The sequence below is a fragment of the Fibroporia radiculosa genome (genome assembly GCF_000313525.1).
Source record: "Fibroporia radiculosa TFFH 294 genomic supercontigs, scaffold2057, whole genome shotgun sequence".
In the NCBI taxonomy this organism is placed as follows: Eukaryota; Fungi; Basidiomycota; class Agaricomycetes; order Polyporales; family Fibroporiaceae; genus Fibroporia; species Fibroporia radiculosa.
Genome location: NW_012133331.1, coordinates 19,348 through 35,272, shown reverse-complemented (window position 1 = coordinate 35,272; position 15,925 = coordinate 19,348). Strand labels below are relative to the sequence as shown.

Below are 15,925 nucleotides of genomic sequence, written 5' to 3'. Positions count from 1 at the left end.
GCCGTGTGGTGACCGCGAGGAAGTGCGTAAATATAGCCACCCTTGGTATGCGGCGCATTTGATGTCTGCTTCGAGCCACGCAGCTTGAGGAAGCCTTGTGAGATCTGCGACAAGGACCCTCGTATTTTTGACAGAATTTACCTGATGACTGAGCACCATCGGTTCCGTCTACACACCTAGCGCACGAAAGAATCTGACCCCATCGATACACGCCGTCGGAGACGGCAGCTGATACGCATAAGGCAACAGTATCCCGCACAGACGAGCGAGAATACAAACACCGGCCACAGAAGAGTGGTCAAGGTGCTCGCACAACGCACGTTGCACCGTATGTTCCAGCGCTGTCAGCGCACGCATGGCGTCGAAGCAACACCGGCCGCTCTAGGAAGATGGAATAAAACGAGATGCTAACTGGACTGTTCAGGTACAACTCGGGTGCAGCGACATGAGTGATGAGCACAACTGCTGTTGGCCGCGCGGCGAGAGATACAAACCGAACTGATTCGGAGCCACACTCGGTACGCTAGAAGGTGCCCTTCTGGATATGGAAACTGTTGTAGAACAGCTTTCTGATGCCACGCGCAACAGAAACGATAGATTGAATTGCACAATTCTTCCAAGTCATACTGGCAAAACATCCGGGCGATGTCCCGAGGATAGAACTATCAGAAAGATAGACTTTGTCTAGGCATGGCGTGTACGCGCACAGAAAGTTCGAGGGAAACCTAAATGATGCCGCTGCGTAGATTGTCAAACCGACTCCCCTCGTATTGTAGCCAGTTAGGACTCCGATCTAGCTCGCCCATAGCTTCTTTGACAATGGCCACTAGGCTTTCACCTGGCTGGGGGTCTTTGCCTGGACCACCTTCCATATCGTCGCGCACGCTCCCCTTGTCTCCACTCAGCTCCCAGAACATACTGCCACCCAGCCCTTCTTGCGCGATCCACTCTCCCTTCCACTTACCCACTTCTTCAGAGTCGAAACTGACGAGCTCCTTCGTCTGATAATTGTACGACCAGCTCGCGGCGACCTCTTCGTCTCGGAACATGTACGAACCAGGAGGAGGCAGCGCGCGATAATCATAAACACCTTGCTCCCAGCTTCCGGGTCCGATCCCTTGGAAAGGCTTCCCTGGACCGTCAGTGTTCATAAAGCTTCGGCCGTATAGAGGGATCCCCATAACAATCTTGTCGCGTGGCACACCCTGAGCGATATACCAATTGATCGCTTGAGATGCGCTAATGGGTCCGCCGAATAAATTTGCTTGATGGTTGGCCACCTTATCCCATGAACCCGCTGAGCAGCCCAATAAGGTCAGCCTAGGCAATTCTTCGGATTTTGGTAGCTTACAAAAGTCATAAGTCATCATGTTCCAGAAATCGAGGTATCGATCCATCTCCTCAACGTAGAGTCTTCGGTAGTTGTCGGGCCCACATGGAGCGGCGATCTGAAGGTAGGTTGAGCCTCCACGGGGCATTGCTGGTATGTTCAGCTCACAGTGAGGAGGTACCGATAATCAATGCGCTTCCGGTCTGCATGAGCGTCGAGCCCCTTTCGCAACTCTCTCAGTAATGCCACGTATCCAGATGCTTGCTCATCGTTCTGTGGATATTCATAGTCCACGTCTAAGCCATCCAAGCCGTTGTCCTCGAGGATGCGGATCGCCGATGCGACGAATTTGGACCTTAGGGTTGAATTGACGACGATTGGATGAAACGTGGGAGAGTACGTCCAGCCACCGATCGATAGAATGACCTTCAAGTGGCGATTCTGCTTCTTAAGCTGGTAAAGGGCTTTAAAATTGCCGTACAGATTGGCCCCAGGATCATTCCAACTATCACCGGGATAATGAATTTCCTGGTCGGCCCAAGTGTCGGAGAGGAAGACTTCGCCAGTATCTCCCTTGATGTTGGCAAATGCATATAGGATGTGCCTATGGAAGAAGGAGTAAGACAACACTCCACATTACTGACTGCTTACGTTAAGTCATTGACCGGAATGAGTGATGGTGGGTATTTTCGGCCGTAGATGCCCCTGGACAGCAACGATTAGACCAACATGATAGACAAGAACATCACTCACCAATTCACGAAGCTGGAAAAGGTAGGTCGCGAGAGTGAGCATGAAGATAGGGATATAACGTGTAAACACATACTAGCCAACACTGTACTTCCCGTGAACAGACATGTTTGCCTGAGGCGAGGTTGTTCCCTGTAATGATGTGAAGATTGCTTGGACGGGCTGCTGTTCGCGGCCAGACGCCGTGAACCAGAGTCTAGAGTAGTACACAGCTAAAACGACCGAGCCAAGAGTTGCAGTGTATAGGACTATTCTCGCTACAAGAGGATAAGGGGCAGGGAATTTCTGGCGAGATTCAGGCTGTGGAGGTTTGTCGGGCTCGGCTGGGACCATGCGTCGTAAGATGTGGCAGACAGGGAGGGCATAGCACTGAGTTTCCACTGGAGCGTATGCCGCTGCAGGACCATGGCCAAGCGTGGCTGGCATGAGATCATCGATCTACTTTCTCAGCACGTGATGCGTAGGCGCGTAAAGGCGGCGGCGCAGTCTCGGGACAAGTTGAACTTGAAGTTGTGCAACGCGCATCCCTCGTTGTTTCCGCAATGCACGTCCAGGGACCACAAGAAGAAAACATAACTGCGCAGTCAACGCGGCAGCGGCTTAGCATGTCGTCATACCATTGCCCATGTCCAAAATGCTGACATTGGCAGGATAAACACACAGGGCCTTGTGCCGTAGCTCACACAAACAGCGACTGAACCCACATCGTCCGCTGAACCTGATCGATCCCAGACAGCGTTGCGGGATGACCCCGCCTGACCGTCCCCATACTAGTGGGCACATTGCTGCCATCCAACGCCGCGCCAGCCTTTTACGTGGGACAACATTCAGATCGACTGCCCTACATCATGTCCGCGGTCGGAGAGCGACCGTCGCGGCTGCCTGCCTATAGATCCCTCAGGCGCGGAAGGGTCAAATTCAACGGCCAAATGCCTCGCCGCACACCGGCGATGCTGCGCATGAGGTTCGTCCCAGCATCAAAGCTTAACATTTGCTCCGGCAACGGTGGCATCTAGCGTGAACGCGCGTTCGCGGCACTGTTTTAGACCGCTGAAGGGCCACCGTCTGCGCCACTCCCGAAGGACGAGCTGCGAGGGAATCGGATGAGCCAATGTCCTGGTATGCTGAAGGTCTCACAACGCCGATCAGCATATTGTATGTAAGACGCTTCAGCCGAGGCCCATCGACACAACGACCTTAGGAGCTCCCGCAGCGCGAGGCTGTGGTCGTGATGAACGCGACGACAAAGTGAGGATAGCAGACTGCATCATCATCGCGGAGAACTCTCTACAGTATTAGGAGTCGGATTTCCGAGTCAGGCCTGGCGACAGGTGCCGCAGCGGGACGATCAGCGCGGACGAACGATTTACACACCTGAGACAGCGCACCACGACTAGAAAGCGAAACGGTTGCGCTACTGCCCTAGGTACCAGCGCGGCTGCAGGGAGCCCACTCGCGGTTGCGCCATGCATAGGGTCCCGACAGGCGTCACGATTGCACCTCGCTTGTGCCAACGACCCCGCAGTCTCGGCGATGGCAGACGACCGAGCAAGTCTGAGAGATGCATCACAGACATAGACCTATTGGTGTCGCACCACAACATGTACGGCACGCAGATATTGCGCCAAGCTAGAGCAGCCTCAGGGAGGCATGTTGGCAGGGAACCGCACCACCATTCACTGCAAAACACTGTCATCCTGACGTATCCATAGGTGAAATCAATAGCCACAGGGCTGCGGCAGATGTGCTCCCAGTCAGTGCGAAAACAAGCGTAAGCCAAGACGGGGCTGTGCTGAACCTGAATTATTCACATTCGTCGAGTTCAAATCTGAAGTCTTCGCCAATTATAATTATGTTCACTGCCAAAGTATGTTGATCGCTGAAAGGCAGCATAGTATGGCAGCACTATGATCGTACAACAAGAAACGCACGTCGCTGATGGGACTTTTTATTTACCCGCTTTTGACCTCCCTCCACAATGGTGTGATAGCTTGTGCAACAGTGTTTGCAGCAACCTCTAAACAATTCCGAACCTCATCGTCTTCGATACTCCTAAGAATGCCCCGGGCTCTCCACCGGTCTGGGTGGAAACGCTTATGACTCTTCTCCACAAATAGCTTGTAGTCTTGGCCGCGCATATGAATCTTAACTGTATTGAAGAACGTCTCCACGGCCGCCCAATCAATGTCTTCCACGGTAAGAATCGCCGGAGAGCGCAACACTGGCCAAGGGATGAAGTCGAACGAGACTGGCTCATCTGTTGTGAACTTAGCGTTGTCAAAAGTTTCACAAAGCGATTTGTACCGCTCTAGAGCCCGCTGTGTGGTCCAGGGCCCATACGCCCATCGGTGTTGCTGCTGATTCCGACGACGCGATTGCTCCTTCTGTGCCTTCTCTTTTGCTTTCCGCTCTGCTTCAGCGCGTGCTGCCTCCTGCTCCTTGCGGAGCCTCTCCGCTTCCGCAGCACGATGCTCCGCCTCCCGTTTTGCACGATTCGCCCGCTCCTCTGCTACCTCCGCCGCCCTGCGTTTCCGTGCGGCTTCTTCCCAGAGAGGCTTATCTTTTTCAAGCTCTGCTAACTTTCGCCGCGACTCTTCGATTGCTGCCCAGCGTTGAAATTCTTCGTCCATCTCCGTGTTGGCTTCTGCCCAATGAGCTTCTTGACTGCTTTCTTTCGAGGTACTGGCGTCTTGAAGACAACCAAGCTGAGCATCATCTGGACCATCATGTTATAAATCACGCACCTTTGTCGTCTGAATGCCCGAGCCCACAGAAAGCTGGAGGTACATCAGCCATGACACTAGTCCAGAACGAATCATGCCATGCGCCGTTCCATCTGGTGGCGCGCTCTCGCAGCCGGACAATACGCTTCTTCCCCCGCGCAGCACGCTTCCCTCCATTCTCGCGTCGATCTGCACCTGGAGATCTCGTACGGGCACGCTTTGTAGCTTGTTCTGGCATGTGATCTGGAGTACGACTAGGAGAATGCTTTTGAGAAGAACCGGTACTGAATCCGGCTTCTTGAGACACTACTCTGGCTGTCAATACACGACAGTTGACGGGTGAGATCCAACGCACCCTTTCGTTTTGAGCTACTTGCGGATGGCATGGCCTGTTCGCGCCGATGGGGTTCATCATCTATCATTGTGAGATCGACCATTTCTTGATCCTGTACTGAGCCGAGGTCGGTAGCCTTCGTTCTAGCAGTGGGTGCCGTACTATTCTGTTTCCATCTATGCTCACGGGGCCTTCCAGGGCGCCATCCAGGACCGGATCTACTGCTATGGACTTTTGTATGGAACGGCGCGGTATCTCTGCTATTCTTGCCAGCAACTAGTTCCTCGACTTCGTCCTCTTCATCGTCGGAGCTTGACACTACAGGGAAAGGCTCTCGTTCATCTTCGCTCGAATCACTAATCGTGACAGTGGGCCGAGGTTTCTTGCGAGGTTTCCCCTCTTCGGATGATGGAGTTGGCGGATGGCGTTTGGTGTTGGGCAAAGGGCGGGAAGAGCCCTCCGTGTGCGCTTTTTCTTTACCTTTCTTCCGCGAGATGACCGTCCTCTGGGGCGGAATTGGCACAAAACAGTCATACTCTGGATCGAGCTTGTAGATATCCCACTGGTCTTGGTGACACAGAACGAGTTCACTGGAAGTAACATGAGTATGTGAAATGCAGTGGTGATGGCAGTCATTACATACCCGCAGAGGTCTATAACCCGCGGCCACGAGCCCTCGTTCTCCACCCCGGGGTCGCGTCGGGCACGGGGAACGAACCGCCAGAAGCTCCCGCCATCTCTTCCGGGGAATGTTTCGATGACAATGCGCTTCGGACGGTAGAGCTCCTCATTTAGAGATAAATTACGGATATTGCCTATGTCGAATTGCGAGGAGGCGGAGAGGGGGTGGAAGGACGCGAATGTAATTGTTGAGCCTGGCACATGATGCAAGCGCTCCGATTGACTTGGATCAAAGAGACCAGGGACTGTTCCGGATAATGTGCGAGCGTAGATGGGTTTTGACGAAGGCACAGACATCGTGAAAACCTAGTACTGGCACCAGAGCATAGTTCGGGCTAAGGCACGTCCGCCACGCTCACGCGTTCACTCAGCCACAATTCAACAAAGTCACGTGGTCGCATGTTGTTGCCAGATCAGGTATTAGGTAATTCAAGCGAGTTTGTTCGGAAATGTATTGGCTGCATTGCTCGATCTCAAGTTGGATTTATATACTGTTGATATATGCCAGTAGAAGAGGCAGAGTTGGCGGCCTGGTTCTACAAAACGTATGCTGGATTCTGTTCGCTGTTCATCGTTGAGGGCGGAATGCCACGTGTGGCCGGTCATGACGTTGGTTAACACTTGACTGTGCTTGACTCGTCCTGTCGGAAGGATCGGAGTCACTCCAGCTCAAGGTTCGCGTTTAATGCTGGCCAGTCTCAGAGTATAGGCCCATGAGTTTTTCAGGCTCCAACCTTCACCACCACCTCTCGGTCAGCAGTTGACCAGGATGACTACTTTGCGAAATTTCCAGAACGAGATTGACGAGATCCAACATCGGGAACTCATCAAACAAAGAACCCAGTACCACACGGAACAAGGAAAGGAGAAGGGTCCGAGAAACGCTGTCGACAAGTCTGTGTCTGAGTCTAAAGCAAACAAGAATGGGGACATAGTAGTAGATCCATCGGAACCCCAAATTGATATCGATGCACCCGACACATCCGACCTGGATGAACGAATACAGGTAGGTATTTTGGACCATTTGCGGGCGACCTTCGTGTTGAGTAATACCGTTCATAAGGGTCTATTACTATCCGATACGCTATCTGACAAAGAACGAGCTCGAGATATTCTCACTGCTCTGCTGACACGCCGTCGAGGAGAGTACATTCTCCGAATAGGTGACCATCCGCCCAACTCTAAACTTTTTGCCGGCGAGTCGTTAGCGGAGATCGATGGCTGGTACGGTACGCCTTGCACCGCGCAGGACCTGGTTGTTTTACAAAAAGAGACCAGTCGGATAGTAGACGACCTTGGCGGGCAGGTACGTGCCATGTTGTGTCCGTTCAACGATCGATGGACTTACCGCGTATAGACTACCATTTTGTTCGAATCAAAGGCAGAGCACCCTCGAGCTGCGCTGCTATTACGCTTGCCTCCGGCAGATGTTTCTCTCACTCCGGAAGTCCGGTGCGCCGTTGTGGGTAATGTGGACAGCGGAAAATCTACAACGTTAGGTGTTCTAACGCGAGGTACTGTCTTCATGTATGCGTGTCCTGGAGGATGGGGATTTGACGCATTCGCAAACAAGGCGCGCTCGACGATGGTCGAGGGCGTGCACGAGTCAGCCTCTTTCGGCACAAACACGAAATAGAGAGTGGGCGGACATCCAGCGTGGGCATGGAAGTACGGAGGGTGTCTCTTTCTTTCCATGGCGTGTTCCTTCACTGACATCGTTCCCTAGATTCTAGGTTTCGATGTATCAGGAAAACCTATACTTCCCCCAACCGCACACTCAAATGACCTCGACGTCATCCGACGCGAGAAGATGGGCTGGGAGGATATTTCCGCCCGAGCAGCGAAAATTGTATCATTCATCGGTGAGTTTTTCTTCAATTGGATTCGAATTTATAGGACCGAGCGGGTCGCAGATTTAGCAGGGCATGAGCGATACCTGAAGACCACCCTATATGGCCTGACGTCCGGTGCACCTTCATGTGTGATCCTTATGGTAGGGGCCAATGCGGGGTTGATTGGCATGTCGAAAGAACATTTAGCGATTGCCCTGGCTTTGAGCGTACCAGTCGTGGTGTGTATAACGAAGGTGGGTTAAACTGTACTGGAGCGCATTCATAAATTCATAATCAATCCCAGATCGATATGACGCCTCCAAATGTTCTGGCAAAAACTATTGAGCAAGTATGTAAGATCATGAAGAGTCCAGGTTGTCGGTACGTTGGTCGTTCATCTGCTAAGTGTGCTCTATTCATTGCCTTTTTTACTGCAAGGAAAACACCCGTATTTGTCAAGTCGGCCGAGACTGCGGTGGAGGTATCCCAGGTCTTTGGAAAAGAGCGGCAAGTGGCACGTCTGGGACTTCCCATGCTGCTACTGAATGAATAATCAGATTATGTCCGACATTCCTGCTTTCAAATGTGACTGGCGAAGGCCTCGACCATGTGCATATGTCCCAATATCGTTGTCATCTTAATCAGGCTAAAACACAAATACAGTTGCGTATGTTCCTGAATCTGCTACCTGCAAGTGAGAGCGACAGCGAGAAGTTCGCTGCTGATCAACCATTAGAGGTATGTTCTTTTAATTTCCCATATTTTGGACGCTCCGGATGATATTATACACCAATACTAGTACTCTGTCACCGAAATATGGTGCGTAAATTGGTTCTGTGCCTTGATTCTCATTTATTGATGGCTATGTGCGAAGGTCTGTACCATATGTAGGGACAGTAGTCGATGGCATCTTGAACAGTGGGACCATTAAGACGGGAGACACGGTCCTTCTTGGGCCTGACGCCAATGGTAATTATCAGACAACAGTCATCAAGAGTATTCAGCGCAAACGGTATGTTGCTACCTTAAATCATACTGAAGTCGTCAATTGATTGTACCACGATAGTGCCCCGGTCGGTAGCGCCGAAGCCGGCCAGTGTGTGTCCTTAGCCTTGAAGCGTGTGCGGAAAGCCGCGGTTCGCAAAGGAATGGTTTTGGTACACAAGACGGATACATTGCCAAGAGGTGAGAGTATCGGTGTGCCGATATGGCTATTCGGATATTAAATTGCATATTCGTAGCTGTCCGAAGATTCGAGGGGCAGGTTTTAATACTATAGTGCGTATTGAAATTGATAACGCTCCTAAACTCATCTCCGGTACTCACATGGTCCTAGTCATAACACTACATTGCAGACAAACTATCAGGTGCGGCTTACTTTAGTGTTCTGTCTCTGCGACTCAGACTTTCTTTGGCGCGCAGGCTATGCTCCATTGTGGGGTATGTCTTCACATCCGATAGAAGTCGCACCATTCTGATTCATTTACAAACCCGCAAGGCTGTGCGTCAGACCGTCCGCATAGTCAGTATGGATCACCCCCAGGGGATCCTACGAACAGGGGACCGTGCCACCGTGACATTTGAGTTTATCGCCCGCCCAGAGTTTATCAAAGAGGGTATGAAGTTATTATTCAGGGAGGGGAAGACCAAGGTCCGCACCATGGTGTCTTCTGTGATTGCGTGCTCACTCGTACCCAGGGGCTCGGCGTGATTACCCGATTATTGTGAAGGGCTATCGTACCTTATATAAGACCGCGCGCCTTGAGGCTACGTCGCCTGGTCTTGAAGCTTGAAGTTCCGACGTTAACGCACCTTGTGCATCCTCTACGTCCAGGAGGTGTATCCATGTCCACCATTGTGTATTGTGTATGTGTGTATTATCGGCATTTGACCAATTATTGTTATGTATCCCGGAAAGGTTTCTGTCAGTTTTCCTGTGCAATAATTATGCTTCGTTGGTCACAACATTCTGATGAGCGGTCTCCAGGAAATGTAACTACTTGATTGTATCTCAGGGCAGCCTCCTTGAAAGTACTAGTGCTTTACCGGCGCAACCCCGGTTTATGAGATATGAGGTCCGAGTCCTACGCCGCTGTAATATTTGATAAGTCTCTGTGCTGCAGAAGTACGCTCGCAGGTCAATCTCTACTGATATTTTCTCCACAAAATCCCCGAGGGCTTGCGCGTTCACGACTTGGCCATCAGCCGCTCTTAGCCGGGAAGAGCCGAGCCATCTTTCTTCGCAATAAGCGAAGATTTCGCAGCTTGCGGAGTACGCTGGCTCGCCGACTGTTCTGCGAGTATGCTGTGGTGGAGATCTGTACTGGCGCCGAGGCCCCAGGCTTCGATTCCCAAGTACTACAGCTCTGGGATAGTCGACAGTGGCTAGCACTGGTTGATCTGGGGTCGAGGCAGTGCTTACTTGGAACGTGACTGCGTGCGCTTCTGTCCGCATCCTGCGCCCGGACGCGCAACCACCGCCGGCTCTCTTCGTATTCACAACGTTCCCTATCACGTCTATCTGCACGTTGACTTTCTGGACTGGGCCAGGTGGACACGAGTTCTCTGTGTAGCCTCTCGTTGACCCTCTACTTTCTCCCCTCGGGAGTCTGGGTTGTCAGTCATAAGGTCATAAGGCGACTATGTCGGTTTCAATGGCATCGGGCTCGGGCGACTCGTTGAGGAGGACGCGATCTACTGGGGATGTTGCAAGCCCTCGCAGCTCTCCAGGATTAGGCTTGTTACGTTCTCTCAGCAGCCGCCGCCTTTCGGAGGGCCAGGCGCCATGTGAATCAGGCGATCTCGAACATCCGTCTTTGTCTATAACGCCGTTGGGGTCAAATTCGAGAGACTTTTCGCCAATTTCTGTCCCACAGAATGCCCTTCTCCGGGCACAAAGTAACTTTACAGCGAGAGACGTGCCCCTTGTCGAGACACCTGTGCCAAATCCCGAGGCGCCGGAGAACACCGATGGCCCAGATCGCGAGCCCAATCAGCATCCCGCCAATCCTATCTTGAAATTCATTGGTCTTGAAGGCCCAAATGCCAAAGCTAGGAGAGAGCTACTGTCGTTGATATGGAATCTAGGATTTGGCTTTATTCAAGTTCGTCCTAATCTACTGGTGTGTGATATTGACTGATGTCCGCAAGTCAGTTCGTTGTTGTCATTACTATGCTGGTATATTCTGCTCACCATGAAAGCCCCACTGATCCGGGCTTGTCAGAGTGGAAAGCTTGCAATAAGCCTTTAGGTGTGTGGGACAGCATCTGGTTAGTAAGGGTCGCTCTTGGTTGCTTCCTGTCTGTCTGGGGTTGGCAACGACAGCGAGCGGTTCGGCAAATGTAAGTACAGTACTTTCTCAATATGACCGCATCTTATACTTGTAATAGTCAGGAACGTCGGCAAAGGGGAAATGATCCCGAGACGCCTCGCCCAACCATGTCACCACGTCAACTTTCGGCGATTGGGTCAACGGGGCCAACTCCTAGATCCTTACGATCTCCTAGCGTTGGCGCTGCGGGACAGTCGCCTCCGGGTTCGGAGCCCAACCCTACTGTGAATTTAGCTCACACAGTCCTTTTCGCCAGGTACGTGAGGATGTGCGCGACTGATATTTTATTCTGAACAAGCATTTGTAATGTCATGCGTATTAGGTTGACACTCCTCGGAACCTTCATGTCTCTCGCTTGGTTCCTGACCGCTCATATCCTCGAATACACGACGGTCAATGATTGTCGCTTCACTTCGCCACATCTGTGGTGGCTCACTTTTGGTATACTGTGCATTCTCTATATCATGATTTTGGAGATATTCCTATTAGGACTTCTGGTGTTCGTGTTGGGACCGGTTTTATACGTGGGTTTATATCCATCTCCTGGCTGAGTGGGCTGACTATCCCTGATCCTCACAGCTCTTGTGGAATATCGTTCTGCTCTGCATTGGACGACATCCACTTCAAAACCCCCATTATATCAAGCCTGACATCGGCAAGCTCTCAAAATCCGTTGTGGATGATATCCCTCTTGTTCTGTACATCCCCCCTCCCCCGGATGAAACCCCTGATGGCACTGCTGCCCTATCGCCCATTCCTGTACCACCCACGGCGCATTCATATCCCCCTAAACCCAAACGCTCTACAACTGCGCCTGCGCCCAAGCGTCGCTTTGCCTTCATGAGGAAAGTAGTTCCTCATAGAGCCAAGAAGAGCAAATCTGATTTGGGCGACTCAAGCGAGAAGACTGGTACGCATACATTGAAGCGAGCGAATGTCGATCCGGAGAAGATGACGTGGGAGGACCGGTGGGAGCCGGGCGAGCACCCATTCGTGAGACTGGAAGGCAATCGTGCAGTCTGTGCGATCTGCCTTTTAGATTTCGAAGAACCCCGACGTGCCGATGGCGTATTATCTAACGAGACGCCAACTGCTCCGACTGTGGCCTCTGCGGACGAAGTCGTCCAGAACAAGGAAATAGTGCCAACTCAGAAAGACGCTGCGTCTGGTGAAGAGGCTGAGGAAATCCTTGTTGAGGAGGTCTCGCAGGAGGAGAGAGACAGGTTGAAGTTAGATGACGCTGGAGAGGGTGCTCAGCCTTTGCGCCTTCTCTTCTGTGGACATGTCTTCCATGTGAGTGTACACCCCCATTCGGCGTTTGGTGTCGGCTGACATACTCTACTCGATCAGCAAACTTGTGTGGATCCATGGCTAACTGAAGTATCTGGACGTTGCCCTGTTTGCCAACGCGCTGTTGAGTTTCCGGAATCAGGGGGAAAGAAGAAGAAACAGAGGCAGCCATCATCATGATCGATTTTTGGGACTATTTTTCCTCACACCACTGTCATTAACGCTATTTATTAGCTTCGGAAGCTTCGTGATTTTCTCCTGCCCTACCAATACGATGTGCCGCATCTGGTTCATGCCCTGTCGAGCAGTCAAACAACTTGTACTTATGATGTGACAGTACCCCCTTCATTTCTTGATGACATACCTACAATCACACTAATGCCTGGAGGTATTTGGCGAGACGAGCAGATATCTGAATAAGAAATCATTGCCCAGCCATGGACAGATGGTATGAATACAGAAGAAAATAGGAAGTACTACTGGGGTTACCCTCGTTTTACGCAGCCCATCCGTTCACATTCTGCGAAGGACTGCTCCATCCGGGGTTAGGACCGCGGCCGGGACTCTGCCAGCCTCCTCCTGCACCAGTATCTGCCCATCCACCACCAGCGGCTGCTGGGGTAGTGCTCCACCCTCCACCTGCACCAGCCGCTGCCGGAGTAGTGCTCCCCCAATTCCCACCTGGGTTCGGGGTTGTTCCCCACATGGCACCACCAGCTGTTGGGCTGGTGTTCCAGCTGCCTCCTCCGGCGTTCCATACACTCGCCGGGGCCATCCCTGGTGCGCCGCCGGCACCGTTGGCTGGGGGTAATGGAGCCTCCCCGCCGGGTAGCAAATCTAACTCAGGTTCAGCCTTAAGTCCGAGGAGGAGACTAGCAAGTTTTTGCTGCAGTTCTTGGAGACCCTATACAAAAAGGTCGGTCGAGCACAATAGAGTGCTTCAGCCCCGTCTGCAGCGTACCTTCATGACGACCTCCTGCGGCCCGAGACTACCATCAGTCTCAACGTTGAGGTAGAACCGGTTTGGCCGTGCGTTGTAGTCGAAGGGCTGGTCGTCTCGTGGGGGTTCCTCTTCTAGTGCATTGTCGCTCAGGGGCCATTCTGCGCGTGCATCCGTCTCGTACCAGTACGTTGTATGTCTCATCTTGTTGTGAGGGTCATATTCAAAGGCTACAGCCGAACACGGAGACCATTTTGCATGCTCTTTCGCTATTCCCTGATGGTGAGAGGTGAGATACCGGCATTTAAGATAGATGATATTTCAACCTTTTTCGCTATGCAGCGAACTTTGAGCTCCTGTCCCTTGCGAATTTTGCATATAAGTACGGGAGGTACATTTGGATCATCTTTGTGCGAATATTTGAGTGTAATGACATCTGAGAGAATTCAGTGCTGCGTACCTTTGCCCACGGGATGCCCAAAGTTACTTCCACGTTTCGCCATTTCCTCATTACCCTCCGCCTCCTCATTCCAATGCTGCTCCTGCCCTCTATGTGGCCCGGAGACATCTAAATGGGCACTCGTCACATCCATAGTCACACCTTCCTCGCTACACGCAACGTTCAGCGACAGCTCGACCGCGCAAAGCTGACACCATGACAGACAACTGCAATCCTGAACGAAGAATGTGAAGGCAGCACTCCAGCGGTGACGACGTGCATCATACCCGAGTATAGCGCATTCCCTGATCACAATTGTGGCTAACGAGGGGGATCATGCCGAGCCGGTGCGCGATGAACTCGTCAGGGAGGACGGTTGTATTCGTCTGGACTTCTACCATGTCAACCGCTAATAGGAGGCCCGTCACCGACATGTGGAACGGCAATAGTAGTTGAAGTCACTCACCCACAGTAGGAATATCGGCCATCATGACCCTACGGAATGAGTTTGCAAAGCTGGTGACCGGGCGCATTGTTAGTCTCTGTCTGCCACCACCGAGAGGCGCGAACATACGCGAGGTCCACATTTTCGAGGACGAAGTTGACCTGATCCTTTTTGAGTTCTCTGATGCGCACAATAGGATCAACCTCTTGGGCCATCGTAGACCGATTCAGGCTAGAGGAGGGGAAGGAGTTGCAGGTGAGAAGAGAGCAGTGGCAAAGAGACGGTACTGTAAGCGCCCGAGTCGATTGCTGAGCCAGCCGTGGGGCGCGCGCTTGTCTGTTTACCCTTCACAGTGACCACAAGTTGGACGATTGCTCTATGCTTTAAATATGTTCTCGCGGTGGTTCAAACTCTGAGGTCGAATTACTCCAGGCAATTAAATTGGAAATGAAAAAAAAAATACGAGCAAAGACACTTCCTGAAAACCGAATTGTACTAGAGAAGTCGAGGACAAAGAACTCACCCATACTGATACTGCTGCCTAGGCCTTCTTGCTTGGATGATGTACTATCTTACTATGGCGATGTGGTATGTACTTGGTCCCGAGATTCTTCCTGTCAGCCCTCGCTCTATGCGGGGCTGTTTGCAGCGCTGAACGCTTCCAGCTGGACTATTCCGGAATCGTCGTCTCGAATGAGAGAGCTCCTTTGTGAGCCCCCGCCATGATGCATCCGCTCGCATTCTGGGCTGTATGCTTCGGTATCTTTTCTGTCGAGGCTACATCCCAACCTAAGGTCCTAATTGCTTCGCCGGCCGCTCTTGCATCTCAATATGCACTTACGACTAGCACCTCCTTGGCCTTTCCTACCGCTACGCTTGCGCCCTCGGATACCGAAGACTTCATCGTCTCCTCCTGGAACTTGAATGCAGAACGTATCGAGTACGGCTCTGCCGATCTTGCGTTCGTGCCTGATCCTTTCACGAACGCATCTTCCAGTACGACCTCTTCGGCAGCCACAGCGTCTTCAACGCCTCCCTCTCCGGTGCTGCGAGTCACGTATCCCTCTGGTAGCTACTCACATGACACAGGCGGCGCACAGTTCTACGCTCTCTGGAATGCTTCGAACTCGACTGGCGCACAATTCACTTCGATGCTTCTTACTTACGAGGTGGCTTTCGACTCGGACTTTGACTGGGTCAAAGGAGGCAAGCTCCCTGGTCTCCGAGGCGGGGCTGACGCGTATGGCTGTTCTGGCGGGCAGCGTGCGAATGGTTCGAACTGCTTCAGCACGAGGGTGATGTGGAGGCCCGAGGGAGAGGGCGAAGGCATGTCGCGCTCATGCCTACTGCTTTATGGCGCTTTTTGATAACACATATTCTCGGAATATTAGTTTACGCATATTTTATTGATTCGGACAGCTTGTGCTCGGGTTCGGACTTTATGTGCAGCACCGAGGATTATGGTACAAGCATCCAACGGGGGTCTTTCAGCTTTAGTGCTGGGCAGTGAGTTGTTAGTCAATTGTCTAGTTCGAGGTTCTAACTAACGGTACTCTATCCCCTTAGATGGAATAAGATCACGGTTTTCGTGCGATTGAACGACCCACCTGACAAAGCCAACGGACAAGTCGCATTGTAGTGAGCCGGGTTGTACATCCTAAATTAGAACATCACTTCCCTGTTCATAGTTTTGATGATGTCAAAGTCATTGAACAGACCAACATTCAATACCGGAACACCTCTGATGTCAATATCGGTGGATTTTACTTTTCGTATGTATCTCTCATGCTTGCTCCGTGACACGGATCAACTTGACATGTGAGAAAATT

General features: G+C 51.9%; 6 protein-coding genes across 6 annotated transcripts; 3 read left to right on the top strand and 3 right to left on the bottom strand.

Moving 5' to 3' along the window:
• Positions 1 to 725: 725 nt before the first annotated feature.
• FIBRA_03523 (uncharacterized protein) lies at positions 726 to 2,506 on the bottom strand (the record flags this gene model as incomplete). Its single annotated transcript, XM_012325362.1, has 6 exons — positions 726 to 1,297; positions 1,352 to 1,448; positions 1,499 to 1,934; positions 1,982 to 2,035; positions 2,084 to 2,095; positions 2,157 to 2,506. 6 exons carry the CDS (start codon positions 2,504 to 2,506, stop codon positions 726 to 728), a joined length of 1,521 nt encoding a protein of 506 aa, XP_012180752.1.
• Positions 2,507 to 4,032: 1,526 nt separating this feature from the next.
• FIBRA_03522 (uncharacterized protein) lies at positions 4,033 to 6,115 on the bottom strand (the record flags this gene model as incomplete). Its single annotated transcript, XM_012325361.1, has 4 exons — positions 4,033 to 4,769; positions 4,825 to 5,109; positions 5,159 to 5,727; positions 5,781 to 6,115. The coding sequence occupies 4 exons, from the start codon at positions 6,113 to 6,115 to the stop codon at positions 4,033 to 4,035; spliced, it is 1,926 nt and encodes a 641-aa protein (XP_012180751.1).
• A 472-nt stretch (positions 6,116 to 6,587) lies between these two features.
• FIBRA_03521 (uncharacterized protein) lies at positions 6,588 to 9,378 on the top strand (the record flags this gene model as incomplete). The annotated part of the gene is made up of 17 exons (XM_012325360.1): positions 6,588 to 6,824; positions 6,882 to 7,124; positions 7,176 to 7,332; positions 7,392 to 7,486; positions 7,545 to 7,680; positions 7,816 to 7,904; positions 7,955 to 8,031; positions 8,089 to 8,131; positions 8,314 to 8,388; positions 8,450 to 8,469; positions 8,525 to 8,662; positions 8,717 to 8,835; positions 8,892 to 8,928; positions 8,987 to 9,017; positions 9,073 to 9,090; positions 9,149 to 9,301; positions 9,349 to 9,378. The coding sequence occupies 17 exons, from the start codon at positions 6,588 to 6,590 to the stop codon at positions 9,376 to 9,378; spliced, it is 1,698 nt and encodes a 565-aa protein (XP_012180750.1).
• Positions 9,379 to 10,292: 914 nt separating this feature from the next.
• On the top strand, positions 10,293 to 12,452 carry FIBRA_03520 (uncharacterized protein; the record flags this gene model as incomplete). The annotated part of the gene is made up of 6 exons (XM_012325359.1): positions 10,293 to 10,754; positions 10,805 to 10,992; positions 11,041 to 11,238; positions 11,305 to 11,506; positions 11,562 to 12,275; positions 12,333 to 12,452. The coding sequence occupies 6 exons, from the start codon at positions 10,293 to 10,295 to the stop codon at positions 12,450 to 12,452; spliced, it is 1,884 nt and encodes a 627-aa protein (XP_012180749.1).
• A 316-nt stretch (positions 12,453 to 12,768) lies between these two features.
• FIBRA_03519 (uncharacterized protein) lies at positions 12,769 to 14,311 on the bottom strand (the record flags this gene model as incomplete). The annotated part of the gene is made up of 8 exons (XM_012325358.1): positions 12,769 to 13,176; positions 13,234 to 13,488; positions 13,539 to 13,618; positions 13,673 to 13,821; positions 13,865 to 13,878; positions 13,939 to 14,060; positions 14,118 to 14,167; positions 14,226 to 14,311. 8 exons carry the CDS (start codon positions 14,309 to 14,311, stop codon positions 12,769 to 12,771), a joined length of 1,164 nt encoding a protein of 387 aa, XP_012180748.1.
• A 507-nt stretch (positions 14,312 to 14,818) lies between these two features.
• FIBRA_03518 (uncharacterized protein) lies at positions 14,819 to 15,463 on the top strand (the record flags this gene model as incomplete). Its single annotated transcript, XM_012325357.1, has 1 exon — positions 14,819 to 15,463. The coding sequence occupies one exon, from the start codon at positions 14,819 to 14,821 to the stop codon at positions 15,461 to 15,463; it is 645 nt and encodes a 214-aa protein (XP_012180747.1).
• Between the last annotated feature and the right edge of the window lie 462 nt (positions 15,464 to 15,925).